At 36.8% G+C, this 19,089-nt stretch overlaps 1 protein-coding gene across 1 annotated transcript; it reads left to right on the forward strand.

The window, feature by feature from the left end:
* The first annotated feature begins 1,631 nt into the window (after positions 1 to 1,631).
* LOC122644575 (ubiquitin C-terminal hydrolase 22-like) lies at positions 1,632 to 4,536 on the forward strand. Its single transcript, XM_043837953.1, has 3 exons — positions 1,632 to 2,428; positions 3,299 to 3,417; positions 3,791 to 4,536. Exons 1-3 carry the CDS (start codon positions 1,659 to 1,661, stop codon positions 4,486 to 4,488), a joined length of 1,587 nt encoding a protein of 528 aa, XP_043693888.1. The 5' UTR covers positions 1,632 to 1,658; the 3' UTR covers positions 4,489 to 4,536.
* Positions 4,537 to 19,089: the final 14,553 nt, after the last annotated feature.

Genomic DNA, 19,089 nt, shown 5'->3' on the forward strand with positions numbered 1-19,089 from the left:
TCTTCTTCCTATTCTTTCTTCCTTTCTTTTTATTTTATTTTTATTTATTTTTATTTTTTATTTTTTTTTGTTCTTCTTCTTCGTCTTCTTTGTCCTTTATTCTTCTTTTTACCAGCTTGGCCAGCCCATGCATCTCCCTTTCTTAGCCTGGCCAACACATGCATCTCCCTTCCCAACTTGGCTATCAGGGCCAATCAGAATCAGCCTGGCCCGATCAGGGTTGAGTCTTTTTGGCCCTGAGTCAGGGCCGGATCGGGCTTGGGCCCAGCTAAGGGGATTCTGGGTTAAGTTAGGATTTTAAAAGGCTCAACCTAATGTGACCCTATTGCAGTCCTACAAAGAACATTCTTTCTCCCAAGAAATCTTCACTTTAAAGATACGGATTGATGACTTCCTATTGAGGGCATGTGCAGAAAGCGTTGAGGTTGGTTCAAATTTTCAAATGGCTTAGTATCAATACCAAAAAAAAAAAGAAGAGGCATTTTATTTTCGGGGTGGGGGGTGGGGTTAAAAGTAAAAGAAGCCATTCATGATAGAAATTAAAGACAAGAAGCCATTCATGATAGAAATTAAAGACATTACCCAATTGAGAGTTCGGACATGAATGAAATGCTTAACGCATGCCGATGGCTGACAATACCAATAAAACCATTAAAGCAGCACACTGAGTTCCACTGCAAACTAGTTTACCAAAAAAAAAAAATTCAACTGCAATCCTTTAGTTGTTAAAATATTTAAGGGCTACGAGGTTCTCACCATTGTAGGGTTTGGGTGGGTTCAGCTCTTACCCCTGCTTTCGTTGAAAGATTGTTTCCAAACTCAAACCTGAGATCACTTTAAGAAAATCTATAATGTAAAGTAGACCCGATCTGATATGCAAACCGTCAACCCGGTTTGTGTCAGTCATGGATCAACACTGCTTCATCCAACATGTTCAGACCATTCAACAGGTCTAGTTTGACCCAAAACTCTCCACCATTAAGGTTGAACAATTTGGTTTGACCAATTCTGAACAAATTGAGCTTTCTTGTGGTCCGAACCTCTAACCATTTTATGAAGTTGGGTTCAATCTTCCGGTCGGCATATCTAGTTTTTAAAACTATAGGTTAGATTATGGAATTGGGTGGAGTGATTATCTATTACTTTGCTTACCTTCTTCAATCTAGACCGTTCATTTTGGTTGACCAGATGCAAGTATCACACTTTCTCTGACCATTAGCTAAAACTTTCGTCCTTTTATGGTCCTTCTATGGTTAGGTTAGTGAGCTGATTCATCCAACATGTTTTAGATGGTGACACGTGGCACAAAATTAACGGTCTAGATCCCTGTCCCACACCTTGTGGAACCCTTTGTTGTAGAAGTAGAACAGTACTTTTCTGCCACATTTGATGAACAAGAACCCTGTCCTCTATGGCTTCATTCCATATGTAGAAACCCATAGTCGGTTTACTGTAACTCATGAGGTACCTTCGAAGACACTACGAGAGATTGAAAACTGAACTCTGCGGTTCTTTGATTTTCGATTCAATCTGAACCCAGAATTCTGTGCACCCAGAAACCCATAATTACGTTTTCAAAATCGTTTCTTTTTAATCTCCTTTTCTCAAACGTAATCATCTTCTGGCCAATTTTGAGGTGTCTATCGATCTGTATCAATATGTCAGGTAGAAACCCCACATATACCAACCCAGAACCCTGTAAACATCTAGCGGATTACAAGCTAAAACATGGATTGAGTGGTTACAATTCCCTCCAGAAGAGCCTCAATACGAATCCAAATGGAAGAACAGCCATGGACAGAAGCCAAACAAAGATACCCAGATGCAGTTTTTGTTCTGGATATCAAGGGAGATTGTATTTCTGTTTGATCTGTTCCACTGTTTCATGTTGTAATTTACCCGATTCAAACCACGCCTTCTTACATTCCCAAACTGAGATTGGTCATGAGATTGCTGTGGACATGGAAAGAGCAGAGCTCTTTTGCTGTCTATGCTGTGATCAGGTATATGATCCTGACTTTGATAAGGCGGTTATGTTTAAACAGACCATGGAGATACCCAGAAACAGCAATGGCGGTGATAAAGAGAATTGCAATAAGAGGAGGAAGGTGATCTCTAAGGCTGTGAGAGATTATATGAATGCAAAAGACTTGGTTTTGAAATTGGGTCGGGGACCGAATTCGTGTTTCCCTTGGGGTTTGAGGGGATTGAGCAATCTTGGCAACACCTGTTTCATGAATTCAGTCTTGCAAGCTTTGCTCCATGCACCCCCTTTGAGGAATTACTTCCTTACTGATCGGCATAGATGTAGAACTTCTCGGAAGAGCTCATTGGATAAACCGTGCTTGCGTTGCGACATCATCGACATTTTCTCTGCTGTCTATTCTGGGGATCCGACACCTTTTAGTCCTGCTCGGTTTCTTTACAGGTGAAGCTTTAATCTATTCATGCCATTACTCATAGTATTAGGTTAATAGTTCTAAATTTCATTATCTTGGGTGATCAATTCCAACATAAGATAGATTGTAGCATCGGTTATGATTTGTGAGATTTTGAAATCTCTTATGCATTATAAGATTTTTTTCTAGTCCTTACTGATGTAGAATTTAATTATTAGATTGATACATCTATCGAATAATTAAGCTTATTTAGTAATAAAATGACTTTGTGGCATTGCATGTAATGTATTGTTTTAAGAATTGAAACCCTTCAATTGCAGATCTTCGGTACTCTGTGATATAGTTGTTTTGCAGAATATTATTCTTACTTCTTCACAAGAATTCAACATACTGGTCTTTAATTCGTTTGTTTCTTTCCATTGCATTAGAAGATTGAAACCAAACTTGACAATGCATGATTTGTGAGATTTTGAAATCTCTTATGCATTATAAGATTTTTTTCTAGTCCTTACTGATGTAGAATTGAATTATTAGATTGATACATCTATCGAATAATTAAGCTTATTTAGTAATAAAATGACTTTGTGGCATTGCATGTAATGTATTGTTTTAAGAATTGAAACCCTTCAATTGCAGATCTTCGGTACTCTCTGATATAGTTGTTTTGCAGAATATTATTCTTACTTCTTCACAAGAATTCAACATACTGGTCTTTAATTCGTTTGTTTCTTTCCATTGCACTAGAAGATTGAAACCAAACTTGACAATGCCAATGTGGTGAAAATCTTTTGAAGGATCAACCTTCTTTTGAGTGTTCTTACTAGATCTCTTGGATTAAAGGCATCTATCATCATAAACTTTCCAATTGATCTCAAAGGAATTAATTTTTGTGCCTGCAGTTGGTGGCGCCATTCACCAAATCTTGCCAGTTATGAGCAACAAGATGCTCATGAGTTTTTCATTTCAGTGCTCGACCAGATCCATGAGAAAGAGGAGCAGAGCAGATCCTCACATAAAGGTATTCTGAAAGAACTAGATCTAGTATTTTCTCTTTCATGATATATAAATAGAGTATTATTGTAAAAGTACATAGTTTTCTATCACATTTTGCATGTGCTCACGACGTCCGATAGATGTTAATTTCTTTTTCTTCTGGGTAACACGGACATTTGGGTGAGTGCAGTGTATCCGGCATCACACCTGCTGTGAAAACTATATAGATTTGGAAACACAGTGTCAGTGACTTGGTATCTGTGTGCACACAAGCAAATGTTGAAATATAAAGCGTCCTTGTTACATACGCCACCCAAAAAGAGGTTCCTTGTTAATTAGGTTTTTATCCAAGATATCAAAATGATTATAAATATAGGTTTTGTTTTTCTTTTCTACAGATAACAGGGATTGCCATTGCATAGCTCATAAGGTATTCTCTGGGGTCTTGAGATCAGATGTGACATGTACAACATGTGGGTTCACTTCCACAACTTATGATCCCTGTGTAGACTTATCTCTTGACTTCGATCTAAGTGATGGCTCCTCAAAAATTGTAACTGGAAAGGCCACCAATCCAAGTGAGGATGAAGATATATCAACTCTTGTGGGTTGCTTGGACCTCTTCACAAGGCCAGAGAAGTTAGATTCTGACCTCAAGCTATACTGCCAGCAGTGTCAAGTAAGGAGGGACTCTGTGAAGCAAATGTCCATCAGACGACTCCCACTGGTCTTATGTTTTCATATAAAACGATTTGAGCTCTCTCCTCTCCGGAAAATGTGTAAAAAAATTGACCGGTACTTGCAGTTCCCATTCACACTTGACATGACTCCTTACCTATCATCCTCAATTGTGAGGAACAGGTTTGGGAACAGGATCTTTGCTTTTGAGGGTGATGAATCAGATATTTCTACAGAATTTGAGGTGTTTGCAGTGGTTACACACTTTGGGAAGCTTGAAAGCGGCCACTATGTGACATATCTGCGGTTAAGAAACCAATGGTACAAATGTGATGATGCATGGATTACCCAAGTTAGTGATCGGGTTGTGAGAGCTTCACAAGGCTACTTGATTTACTATGTACAGAAACTGCCTTGAGTTCATAGCAAGCAAGGATTTGTGAGGTATCCTGATGTGTTCACAGGGAAAGATAAGGTTTTGTCCTTACATGTGGATACAGCTTATTAATGGACCCAATAGGATGGGAATAAACTTACAAAAGGCTTCAAAACAAGTCTCCTGGTGGGAAAAAGGTCAACATCTGGAGTTCTGTTGCATTTAGCGAAAAAATAATCCGTCTCAGAGAAACAGAAATGAAGGGGAGTTAAATTTAGCTCACCTGTTCAATAATCTCCGGTTCTAACATAATGCTGTGGCGTATCACCAAACAGTCACTGGCAATGTCAGGAAATAATGGTTCCGTCTTGATTCTTTAGCTATCTTAAAATGATTTCTAGCTTAACTCTTTATTTTAATTACTCTTCTCAAGTATATGTTGAGTGCAGGAAGTTGGATAACATTTGGTTTTCTTATAGAAAGGGTAGCTGCTTCAAGTGCCTTTCCCACCTGGATTAATATTAACTCCCTTAGTGAGCTTTTGGACCAAATTTTTCTGAAGGTCTTCAAGTCAGTTATGTACAGCATACATCTTTTTCAAAAAATATTGAGGAAATTATTTATTTGAATTTGACTCAGGTTTAATGGACACCTGATATTTGCCTTTTCTTCCATTTCTAATGAACCTATTGTGTCTCATACAAACCTCAAAATGTATTGTTGTTTTTATGCTGTCCCTGTTAAATTCTTTTTTCCTTTTAATCTTGATTGTTGAACTGGTATGGAATTTTGAACTTCACTGTTGCTTTGTCAGACACAAATTGATATCTGAGATTGTTGGTTTGAATCTCAGGTCATTTTACTCATGCCATCCACAATCTTTGACTGCAAGGACTCATTCAATATCCCTGCTTATGTACCTTAATTTTTGTCGGCTTCTTTAGGAGGTGCTTCATAATGAAAGACCAAGTGAAACGTATGGAGCCATGCGAGAAATGTCCATTTCTTATGGAGTACTAGTAGAATATGATGAAGGTGCTAGCAGTATTGACTCTTTAAGCCGACTGGGTACGATAGCTCAGTGAGGTGTACGGCGCACTCCCAGGGTTTTTACCAGTTTCAAGAGGAGCGTTTGTAGGTTGCAGTAACAAGTCAAGCTTGAGATTAAACCCAAATTTAGTTCAGGTTCTGAACCTCAGAACCTCACAGTATCTACTTAGTTTGAGCAAGACAACCCTCCTTAACTGCATTTAAAATCTAAGCTGTCTTGAAAAAGGCTCTAGTGCTGCTGGGGTCCGGATGTAGGCAGGATCAAGGGGAGATCAGGGGATAATGAGTTTCCTTTATATATATCTTTTAGAAAATAGCAGCAGCAACAGCAGACATTAGTACTAGCCTTGAGGCTGAGTTCATGCCCTAATATATTCTTACTTAAGCACCACTGCAACCATAGAGAACTTTGGCCTGCTTGCCTAAAATGCCAATGGAGTCTGAGACAGCATGATTAAAAGGCGTTTCAGCTCCATGTTTTTTGTTTTTGATCGACTCTCGCCTTCTTTTTGCAGATTATTGTTTGTTCTTCATGAGTTGGTTTTCTTTTTCTTGCTCCAATTACAGCTCCTGTTCTAATTCAGAGGCCTTCTCCAAATCATGGTAAGAGAACAATAGTCCATAAAACCCCATGTTCATCCTTGGCATGTTGTACCGAAGATTAGGGATCAAGTCTTGAATTGATTATGTTGAAATGACCTTTAGGTTCACTTGTGAGTTATTAGTTTGGCAACTATGGTTTTAAAGATTTATAGAAGTGGAAAGAATAGTTTAAACTCCTTTGAAGTAGTAGGTTGATGAATCAGGTAAACTTGGTTGAGCTTCTCCATTTTTTTTTATCTCTTTTTTTTTTTCCCTTCCTTGTGATGAATCAACTTGGTTGACTTGGTGGGGTTTCTGCAAATGAATGAGTGTCACAACTCATAAGTAAACATGACATTCAGTGTGCATTTATGGAAAGGGTCATCTGTGGCACCTGTCTTGGACTTCTCTTTGGGATTCTCCTGAAGAAACCAACAAAAGGGTAGACAGACACGGACCTGGCTTTCCTCCCTCCAGCCATGGCGGGAGCTGGAAGATCCAGCCCAGCTAAAACAGGGGAGTTTGGTTATTTCATAGGGTGTGGCCCGCCTGTGAAATGACCCAAGCACCCCTGTTTTTGCTGGGCTGGATCCTCCAGCTCCCGCCACGGCTGGAGGAGAGCCGAATTCGGACAGACACAACCTTCATGATATAGCTTAAGACTGTGTTTGGTGTGCATACCTAGAAATAGATTTTGGGTCTTAAAACGCATTTTGAAAGCCGATTCTTTTCTATTTAGATCCAGAAACAGCCTTAGGTGTAATATAAGGTTCTGTCCATACATAGAGGTGGCAACGGCAGCCCTGACCAAATTAGAATGGACCCGGGATAGGGATTGTTCAAATTAGTAAAAAAAAAATTGCTAAATCATCCTTTGCCATGCATGGTAGAATCCGATGGACCTCACAGGGAAGCCTAAACCTACTACCCTAAAAACATCGTATCTTTTCAATTAGAAACCCATGAAAACAGCTACAATCCTCATTAAAAACTAACTACAGACTTTTTCCCCCAATAGTAATGGTTTTTTGAAAGGCATACTTAACAAAGCATTATTGTACAGTTTTAATATCTGCCATATAGAAGGTTGAATGAGGCCTAAATTTGGAAGATAGGTGGGGCCCAAATCACCTATTCACATATCAATTTTTATTCCAATGGAATTTATGAGTGGCAAAAGTAAAGCTTTCAAAATCACTATAAAAACAGAATTTTCAAAATGGACGAAAAAAAAGTAGGGTCTTTCTAGGTGTTACTATGTATGGTGCAGTGTAACACTTCACTATTTGCCATTTGGCAAGTACATGAGTTAGTCCATATGATTGAGGATCTCACATATATCTCAATGGTTAGATTTAGTCCAAAGTAAGCAAGGAAAGTTGTTTTGTAGCAACTAGATATGCTTGAATAGTAAAGATGACAATAAAAGACTTATATTATGTCGAAAAAGTTGGAAGTTGAGAAGTGTAAGGAAACAAGGAGAAATATGGAAGTAGAAGGTTGAAGAAGAAGAAGAAGAGAAGATGGTGCAATATTGTGTATTGGAGTATTGTCTCCAACATACCTATATTACTTCATTAATAATATAAAAAGAATTACATACATCTCCCTAGGGAGGTAAAAGATAAAAAAGGTAAATTACAATATAAGACAACTAATTAACAAACTAGTTCCTAATATATCTCCCTCAAGCTAGGGATGTAAACCAATCGGATTTGGCTCGGATACGGATAGGATGTTATCGGATCCAAATATTTCTTGGCCGAATATGGATACCTCTAAACGGATTCGGATGCGGATCGAATTCGATTTTTCGACCATCTATTTACATCTCTGCCTTGTGTAACCCGGACCTTCCATTCCCTAGCGGATACAATTCACTCTCAATTTATATCTCTTAGATCATGATTTTCTTTTCCTCATATTCTAGAACCTGTTGAATCTTCAAAAACCCTCAAAATCATTATTTACTTAATTTTTTATTATTAAGTATTTGAATTTTTTTTCCAGATGGATTCTTATCGCAGTATTCGGATTTTTTTTTCCGGATATCTCTAAACAAATATGAATATCCCTAAATGGATACAAATGCGGATTGGATTCAGATTTTCAATTATCCATTTACATCCCTACTGGCTCAAGCTGGAGAATGAATGTCATGCATTCCTAGCTTGCATAATAGATTACCAAACTGAAGAGAAGTAAGTCATTTGGTGAAGATGTCCATTAGTTGATCATCAGTCTTTAAGAAAGGGGTGCAAATGTAGCCAGAGTCTATATTTTCCTTGATGAAGTGTCAGTCCACTTCGATGTACTTTGTTTTATCATGTTGCACCGGATTGTGAGCAATGCTTATAGCTGCCTTGTTATCACAGTAGACCACATAGGTTCTTCAGTATCAAACCCCAGCACCTGAACCAATCGTCCCAATCATATGAATTCACAAACGCCATGAGCCATTGCCCTAAACTCTGCCTCTACACTAGATCTAGCTACAATAGACTGTTTTTTGCTTCTCCGTGTGACCAAATTACCACCCACAAATGTGCAATAACCAAATGTAGACCTTTTGTCCGAGATGGATCCCTTCCAATCGGCATATGTGAATCCTTCGATTCTTAAGTGATTGTGTTTAGCATACAATAGTCTGTTCCCTGGAAAGGACTTCAAGTATCTGAGAATGCGGTATACAACATCCAAGTGCTTACTCTTAAGAGCATGCATAAACTAACTCACTACTCCCACATCATAAGAAATATCTAGGCGAGTCATAGACAGATAGATGAGCTTCCCCCACTAGGCTCTGGTACTTCCCTGCATCAACAAGAGAGGGATCACAATCTTCTCCTAGTTCATGATTCTGCTCAATATGAGAACTTCCTGGTTTGCAGCCCAACATCTCTGTCTCTTTCAACAAATTAATAACAAACTTTCGTTGACATATGTTGATTCCTCTTTTGAACCTTGACATTTCAATTCCTAAGAAATACTTCAAGGGATCCAAATCTTTAATCTCAAATTGTTGAGCTAGGTAGGTCTTCAGTCTAGCTATCTTAGCTCTGTCATCTCTAATCACTACAATGTCATCAACATGGACAATAAGGGTTGTAATAGAACCATTATCTCGTCGAGTAAATAAGGTGTGATCAACTTGACCCTGGGAGTACCCATTCTTCAGAATAGCCTATATGAACCTCTCAAACCAAGCTTTTAGAGACTATTTTAGACCATATAAAGCCTTCTTGAGGAGACACGCATTCCCTTCAACTGAGGGGAACTTGAAGCCAGGAGGGGGTTGCATGTACAATTCCTCCTGTAAGGCATCATGGATGAAAGTATTTTTCACATCCAACTAATACAATGGCTAATCTCTATTTGTTGCCAATGATAAGAGAACCATTTTAGAATAATGCTTAGCCATAAGAGCAAATGTCTCCTGATAGTCAATCTCGTATACCTGACTGTACCCTTTGGCCACCAACCTTGCCTTATACCTCTCAATCGCACCATTTGATTGATACTTGATTGTGTAGACCCACCTACATCCAACTGAAACTCTCCCCCTGGAAAGATCTACTAGTTTCCAAGTTCCATTATTTTCAAGAGCCATCATTTCCTCAGACATAGCTTGCTTCCACTTTGGGTCAGACATAGCATCAGTGACATTCTTAGGAATGAAAACAGAGGAGAGGACAAAAGCAAAAGTAAGACTTGTAGGAGAGAGAAAGCATCATAGGAAACAAACTAGGCAATAGGATTAGTGCAAAGTCTCTTACCTTTTCTAACAACAATAGGAAGGTCTAAATCAGAAGGAAGAGAAGGGATATCACCCGACTGAGGAAGATGGAGCTCAGGAAATGGATCCAAAGAGGACTCTTAGCAGGTCTTCTTTCCCTTTCCCTTCAAACATTCACCTCTTTTGTACACAACGAACTCTTTGTCATTGCTAGCATCAACACCTGAATGAGTATCGATAACAATAATAATGGATTCTTTGTGTTTCCCAATATCAACAACATCTTTATTCCCACTATGCTCCCCTTGAAAAGGATGTTGATGAAAAGGAGTAAATAAAGGTATAGATTCAAACAAGGTGACGTCTTTAGAGAGAAGTCATCGTTAGGAAGAGGGATGGTAGCACTTATATACCCCTTGGTAGAGGAGGAATATCCAAGACAAATGCATTTGAGTGCCTTGGGGTCAAGCTTAGTCATTGCAGATTTATTGACATGGACATAGCACACACACCCAAAGACCTTGGGAGGAAGAGAGAGAGCAGAAGTTTGGAGAGACAATGTTTCCAAAGGGGATTTGGAGCCAAGAATTTTAGTGGGCATGCGGTTGATTAAAAAGGTAGCAATGAGAAGAGCTTCGAACCAAAAGATTTTGGGAACATGCATGCCAAATAAAAGAGTCCTAGTGACCTCTAATAAATGTCGATTTTTCCTCTCAGCTACCCCCATTCTATTGAGGTGTGTCAACACAAACTACCTGATGGATAATGTTATTATCAGTGAAAAAGTTTTGGAGGCCACCATACATGTACTCCCCTCATTTATCAGAACGAATGATTTTGATTTTAGTTTCAACCTGAGTAAGAACCATCCGATAGAGATTTTTAAAGACATCATAGACATCACTTTTATGCTTCATCAAGAAAGTCCAAGTGGACCGAGTGAATCGATAATAATCATCAACAAATGTAACGAAATAACGGTAACCAAATAAAGATGTAGTGGGGGAAGGTCTCCAAACATCAATATGCACAATATGGAAGGGAACTATGGATCTATTATCATTGTAAGGATAAGAAAAACGATAATGTGTAGCAAATAGACATGGTTCACACTGAAATACATGGGAAGGAGGAATGGAAGAAAACAAATGTGGTAATTTTTGCCTCATAACACTGAAGGAAGGGTGACCCAAACATTGATGCCACAACATCACAGAGTCAACGATATTATTGTTACTACGCCCACATATGTAGGGCGGAGTAGTAGATAGGGGTGATGATCTTTGATCAAGAAGGTAAAATCCCTTTTCCTCCTGTCCACTGTCGATAATCCTCTTTGTCACCAAATCCGGAAAAACACAATGAGAATGAAAGAAGGTGACACAAAAATTTAAAGATTTGGTTAGATGACTTACAAATAGTAGGTTAGTGGCCAAGTTTGGGACATGAAGAACAGGGTCAAGACAAATATAAGAAATGACTCGAACAGTACCCTTAACAAAAGTAGAAGAACAAGAACTCAGCAATTCTAACCTTATACCTACCAGAACAAATGGTGTAGGAATCATAATACTGAGACATAGCATATAGTCTGTGGCACTAGAGTCAATGACCCAAGAGGATGCAGATGTAGAATCCTGGGAGGCTTAGGCCAAAGAAATTGATTTTGCAGGAATAGTAGAGTTGTCCAAATATGACAAAACCCTACGAAATGCTGCAATATCATCCTGAGCGAGGGATCTAGTATCTATCCGTAGTCCATATGGAGATCCCATAGGTGCAACCTCAGTCATTGAGGTGCATGCTCTGGCTCCCCCTCTCCTGCTGCCTTGCATATCAGGGGGACATCCATGAAGTATCCAACATCTCTCTCTCTCTCTCTCATATGTCTAGATTTCCCATAATGGTTACAGCTGAACCTATCCCTGTCATTTCCTTGGGGTGGAAGCTGGCCTCTTCCTCCAATAGCTGATATAATGTAGGAATACATGAAAAATGGGGATGATACCCAAAGTCAAATGGGGAATGTATTCTCAACCCAAAAAAAAAAATTTCAAACACTAGTAAACATAGTCCAGCAGCCAAACAACGCAAACAGCTCAAAGAAATTCAACACCACAACATTCTTGTCAGTGTAGCTTCATCGCACAACCATTAGAGAAAGCTCAAACAACTGTCCTCACTAACACCAAGTAGTCCCACTTCGAAAAGAATATCTAAATCAAATGAGGAGATCACACTCAACCCAAATACACAATCCAATGCAAGGGAAAGATTCTAGCAAAGGGAAACAACCTCCAAATTGATGAATCTCCACTTAAACAAATCCTCCAAATGTTAGCATCAACTCAAGACCACTGCTTTTAGACATGATGAAGAAATATACTTACAAAGTAGAGATAACAATAAAAAATAAAAAAAAATGGGGAGTGACTGCTCAACTCAAAAGACTTGCAAACTCTAGTATTGCAGTCCAACAACCAAACCAAACAAATACTTCATTAATATCCAACTTCACCATATCCTTCAAGGCACAATGATCTCACACAACCACATTAAGGGCTCATACAACACAAATCACCAAAAACAAACAGTTGGAAACATCATAGATCATGTTTACAAGCAGAACAAGCCAAAAAGCCAAAACTCATAGGAACATGCAATGAGACCATGGGGTTGACACACTCTCTAAGACGATCCAAATGGGCTAACTCCAACTCCAAAGCGAGCCGGATGAAGAAAAGAGAGAGAGAAAAAAAAAATACCCAGAAGCTGGCGGTAACTGGTTGCCTGGCTGGGTTTGTGTTTTGAGTTACAAACCTTATCTCTTCAAATAGAAACCTTCTTTGGTGTCTCCATGGTCTTCATTTATACTCCTTGCAAGATATCTTCAAACATTTCACATAATGGTCTTTTCCTTGGAACCCCTTTGTAATCAAGGGTTCCAAAGTGAGAAAAAAAGAGAAGCAAAAAGGTAACTCGGCTCTCAAACTAACAAAGTGTACTCTGATACCAAGTTGGAAGTTGAGGTGTAAAGAAACAAAGAGAAATATGGAAGTAGAAGGTTGAAGGAGGAGAAGAAGAAGAGAAGATGGTGCAATGTTGTGTATTGGAGTTTTATCTCCATCACACCTATATTACTTCACTAATAATATGAAAGTTATTACATATACCTCCCTGGGGAGGTAAAAGGTAAATTATAATATAAGACAATTAATTCCTAAAATACCCTTACTACACAAACTTTAACAGAAAATGTATCCACTAATGAAAGTGATGTACCATGCTTCAAGTGAATGAATCAAACTTCAGGTAGATGTATTTGTCTTCAAGTGAATGAACTAATCTCCAATCAACCAATCTTCAAGTAAACTTCTTCAAATAAGGTTGAGTCATACCTCAAATGACATTCCCCTTAAGGTAGTAAACACCTCCTACTGATACACATTGGGAACCTTATAATTCTACCTCCAAGATAAAAATAATTTCAAAATAATCACAAAAGTGTTGCACTCATTCACGAGATTTTTACAAAATGAGGAAGACTATGCTCAAAAAATCCGAAAACAAAAAATAAAGAAAGAGCAATTTGGTGAGAAAGAGAGAGAGACTTGCTTCCAAAACGAATTTGGAATTGATGAAAAAGAATAGTAGCTACCATTCTCATCCGCTTAAACTGAATCTTTTTAATATTCTTCCAACTTTTGAGTACCAAGCCTTTTTCATTGTTGATTTTTCTGGTCCACAAACAGTGAACCCAATTGTTTGGCCATCTTCAACTAATTACTTAAAAATTCAGCCAACTCTTATTAAAAAAGAATGACTTAATTGACACATAATTTCTAGTGAATTAGTTTCACTTATGATATGTTTCACTTCTATATTTTCTTGCAGTATATAGGGCTTCCGAGTCAAGTTGTTGGGTTTTCAAAAGTAATGTTTGAATAAAGTACTCTAGTGTGGTAGCAAACTGTGAATGAAATATCTCTTGCATAGTAGTTGGTCTACATTTGGCTCTGATGTGACAAAGTTTATCAAAAGTTATTTGATGACATGTGCTCAATGCTAAAGATCTCAAAACCCATAAGAAGAGTGTTTTTCATAGATCAGCAATTAGAACTTGTGGCAGTTTCAAATAGTAGCTTCCAAATACAACCTTAACTTTCATATATGAAAAACATATGCACATATAACTATCAACACATGCCCATGTTCATGTCATGGTATATTATTGATCAAATCATTGCAATTGGGTGATCCTAACCGTGGGACATGTTAAGTTCATGTGAATCCTCATCAATCTTTTGTTACTAGTTTCACTTTGTCAGATTGGCTTTGATCTTCCATCTTTTACAATTTCAGGGCCATGACTTCGACACAAGTTTTTCATGATTGGACTATCCAAATTCATGATCCCTTGTGCCTCACAATTTCTACATAAGGAGAGCATGTATAAGATTTTACTCATAACAGATCAGTGGCATACACCAAATCAAGTGAATTAGATAATGATGAACATGTGCATTAAACTGTTTGCATATTTTGTGGCTTTTCAAGTAGAGAACGGCAGCAACCTCTGAGTCATTATTATTTTGGATTCATTACAATCCTAATGATGCCTCATCAATTTAGGATCTTTTAACTCGAATTCTTTTGTTGTGTTGTTAACAGATACTTTGTAAATTCGATTGTGAATAACTGTAGCTATTCTACCAATCCACCAAGCAAAATTTTACAATGCATTGATTTCTTTAAGGCGTTTGAAATGGACATCCGTTGGAATATCAAGAGGAACAGGCTTAATATGCTGAGCATCCACCATTTCTATTAAAAGCTTTGTCCCATCATTTTTTTTAAAGAAATGTTCTTCGCTGATGGTTGATGGGGTTGACTAATTAAAGAGGTTCACGAAAATAACACGTATATTGTATACTTTGGAGTACCAAGAAAAAATACAAATTCGTAACATCGGACCTGCGTCTCTTTCGTGTATGGGTTCATGACGATGAATGGAATTCATCTCTTAAAGAAGGCCAAGAGGTACCCCTGCAGTTACCTCTTGAACAAGGCCCTCAGAATATGTTGTCATTTAAAAAGGGAACAAAAGTGGAGTTCAACAGTGATGAAGATGGTTTTGTTGGTGTCTGGTTTGTTGGAACTATTATCATAAAAGTAAATGAGAATTACAAGGTTCAACATGAGTACTTCTTTAAAAAAGATGATCTGAACTCCACTTTTGTTCCCTTTTTAAATGACAACATAATCTGAGGGCCTTGTTCAAGAGGTAATTGCAGGGGTACCTCTTAGCCTTCTTCAAGAGATGAATCTCATTCATCGTCATGAACCCATACACGAAAGAGACGCAGGTCCGATGTTGCGAATTTGTATTTTTCCTTAGTACTCCAAAGTATACAGCATACGTGTTATTTTCATGAACCTCTTTAATTAGTCCACCCCATCAACCATCGGCGAAGAAAACTTCTTCAAAAAAGATGATGGGACAAAGCTTTTAATAGAAATGGTAGATGCTTAGCACATCAAGCCTGTTCTTCCTGATATTCCAACGGTTGACCATTTTAAACACCTCAAAGAAATCAATGCATTGCAAAAATTTTCTTGGTGGGTTAGTAGAACATCCACAATTATTCATAATCGAATTTTCAAAGTATCTGTTAACAATACAATAGAAAAATTTGATTAAAAAATCCTAAATTGGTGAGGCATCATCAAGATTGGATTGATGGCCATTGGATTAGGGCTTCCTAAACTGTCTTATCGAAACCAGAGGGGAGTTACCTGTAGAAACCAGAGGGCCTAGTACAAAAGTATAGGTTTATAAAGGGAACAGAAGTGGAGATCAAGAGTACTATAGAAGTTTTTATTAATGCTTGGTTGATCGCAACCTATGTAAAAAAAAACACAAAGAACAAGTACTTTATTGAACATAAACATCTATTCACAAAGAATGGGAATAGGCTCTTAAAAGAAAAGGTGTATGCTTAGCATATTCTTATTAATATTCCAGTGGTTGACCTTTTCAAACAGCTTAAAAAAGTTGATGTATGGTACAATGATGCCTGACGAGAGGGTACAATCTGTGAAGTTCTATTCAATCCACCAAGAACACAAAAAAAGAATTAGTTTTTGAGCATTGTTAATTGAGACATCGACAAGATTGGATTGATGGCTAATGGATTAGGGTTTCATAGGATTTAAACTTGTGAACATTGAAAGTATGGGAATTTAGCTGTTACATTCCATCTTGCAACATGTTTGTTGCTATATCTACAGACTCATCTGTACTACAATTGTTAGTATATCATTGTTGGATACATGATCATGGATTTTTGAAATTACAACACTTCATGTATTATCTCACAATTTCTATTGCATTTGGCAGCTACCTTGGCTCCTCTAACCAACCCCTCAACATGATTGTAGACATTTTAGACTTTGAAAGGCACCCTGAACTGTGACAAACTTGTAACTCTCAAATGAAAAAATTCTTTGTAATTGTTAGAATGATAAATTCGTAATACTCAACTATGATATGGTTTACTATTTAAAAAATAAATAAAAAAACAGCAACCTCAGAGATGTCAAGAAATAAGGAGAATAGTTTTCTAACTAAGATTGGTTTTAAAACTATTTTTTGCAATCCAAAGGATCATATTAGAGTTCAAGTAGAAAACATCAAGGACTCTTCCACAACTTATTTTTGTTGCATCAACCTTCCAACTATTGATGAGTTAGTTGAACAAAGCATAGATTAAAAATATTTTTTGTATGCTTTTATGAGTTGCTCTTATTAAATTTAAACCTTTAAGGTACTGGTTAACATCTCCTTCTGGAACTCAAGATTTACATATAAAAATTTTGTTGAAAATATGTATTAGGTTTTTCACTTGATATTTTCAGGATACATGATTACGTTACGGAGTGGAATTGGGCTAAATTGTCATACATGTCACTGACATGGCATTTCTATTTGGTTCAAGAGACCGAATTATGATAATGATGTTTTGGTGATTCTCTTCAATGTATTATTGTCTCTCTTTTTTTTTTTTTTTTTTGGTCTTTTTTACGTAAGCTACAAAAAATGAAACCAATTATACTATTGGATAAATATTTGTTTGTAAAAGGGAATTTAGAAATAAGGATCTCTTGAATCCGAAGAATTGTTGATAAATTGGTTGTGAATTTGGTTTGACTGTTAAATTACTTGCCCATGAGCATTACATCCTATTAGCGTCATGTCTCCTCATTAATATTTTCTTCCACTTGATACTATATAGAAATCTCATCTCATTATATGGTTTGTAATCAATTTAATTTATTCTATTAATCAATTTTATTTGGTTTAACGGTTCAATTATTTGATTATTTGGTTTTATTCAATTTATTAGTTTTTCACAATTCTAAATGGTTTAGAATCGATGGTTTATTAGATCAAAATTGAAACTGAACCAATCAATTTTTAATAAAACATGAAACATGAACCGAATAATCTGATTTTTTGAATCTAGCTTAAAAGATTCGATTCGGTAAAGAACTCTGATTTGAATTAATTATTCTCTCTCTCTCTCTCTCTCTCTCTCTCTCACACACACACACACACACACAAACCTTTGGTCTTTTCCTCCATTACTCAGTCTTCCACAAATCACTGGTTTTGCACTCCATCTTACTTTGCCTTCCATGCCACTATCTCCCTTAAATATCTGTTCATTGAATATATATATATATATAGCGAGAGAGAGAGAGAGAGAGAGAGAGAGAGAGAGAGAGAGAGAGAGAGAGCATTTGGTGAAGTTTCAACAATACGTCACTAGATATTTCTCTTTCTCTTTATCATAGTTCTCTTACTTTTGAGTGGCATCGATTTGGTTAAACTTATTTTAAATTTCATGTATACTTTATAAATATAAGGTGTATGAGTTCTCTCACTCTCTCTCCTTCCTCTTTTTTCCCCTAAATGAAAGTTACAATAATATATGAACAAGTAGAACTAAATTACCTTATTCTTCCTTAAAAAAAACACCTTCTTCTTAGTTTTTATTTCATTTATATTGAGTAGAATCAATATTGATTTAACATTTTTTAAATTTTAAATATGTGTGATAATCTTTATTCTTTAATGAACATTGAAAGTAGAAATGTTTATTAAATGTTAATGTTACTCTTGAAAAGTGTCTTTTACGGACACTAATGAGAAATTGGATGAGCTTATACAAGTGTGGTGAGAGTTGAAAGTCTAAGGTATATTTAATAAATGATAACAACAATAGATATTTTGAGACACTATAAGATAGAAGACAAATCAAAATTATAAATCATTCACTAACGGGATAAGAGTGAAGACTCTATTTGATGTACAACCGAACTTAAACTCCAATTCGTCAGTACAAAACGTAATAAAGGAAGTCAAAGTGGTGGTGGTACTAAATCATGTCACTGGTCACTATCTTATAGTGCAAAGGGTTTTGTGAATCAATTCCTAAAATGAAACAACCCCAAAAAGATCCATTTAGTTTTATTGCACTCAATAATTGGGTCTCATCTTAACTCCTACGGTTGTGCTCACAACACAAGTAAAACTTCTAATGAGAAAACATTAACGAAAATTTTAAATAAGGCAGGTATGAACAAGAGAGTATGAGAGAGCAAGAGAGTGATTTAAAATATGTCTACAATAGTCAAATCTATTCTCTACATAAAAAGGAAAGCATCCCTTAGATATACTTATCTAAAACACCTCAAAGGAGGTGACTTCTACCATAATATTCTATCGCATAACTAAAGTCGATGGACCACCTAAGCAAAGCAATCACCCAGGAGCCTCCAATGATCATATAATGGACATTGACTAATAAACATTGGTTTTAGAAAACAATACCCGACACATACATACCAATCGACCAGGGGATTGAAACTATGCATACACTATGTAGGGATCAGAAAACAAAAGGTGTTTTGAATTCATTTTGAACTCTTTGAAATACAACAATTTACTATTCTCCATAAATTTTAAATCAAAATACTTCTTTTTTACCAGCCTTAGAAATATATATTCTCCTCTAATTTAATTATAGATTTGAAATTTAAGATTTTGGGTTATGTGAGACTTGAAGCAGAGAGGTCTAGACTATATTTTGTAGAAACTCGTTCTTTAAATGACAAGGTTAAAAAAAAAAAATGCACTTTTTGTAGAAGAATATGGCTATGTTATAACTTCCCGATCCGAATGAATTGGCGAATTGCAATCCTTATTTTAT

The sequence above is a fragment of the Telopea speciosissima genome, chromosome 11 (assembly GCF_018873765.1).
Source record: "Telopea speciosissima isolate NSW1024214 ecotype Mountain lineage chromosome 11, Tspe_v1, whole genome shotgun sequence".
In the NCBI taxonomy this organism is placed as follows: Eukaryota; Viridiplantae; Streptophyta; class Magnoliopsida; order Proteales; family Proteaceae; genus Telopea; species Telopea speciosissima.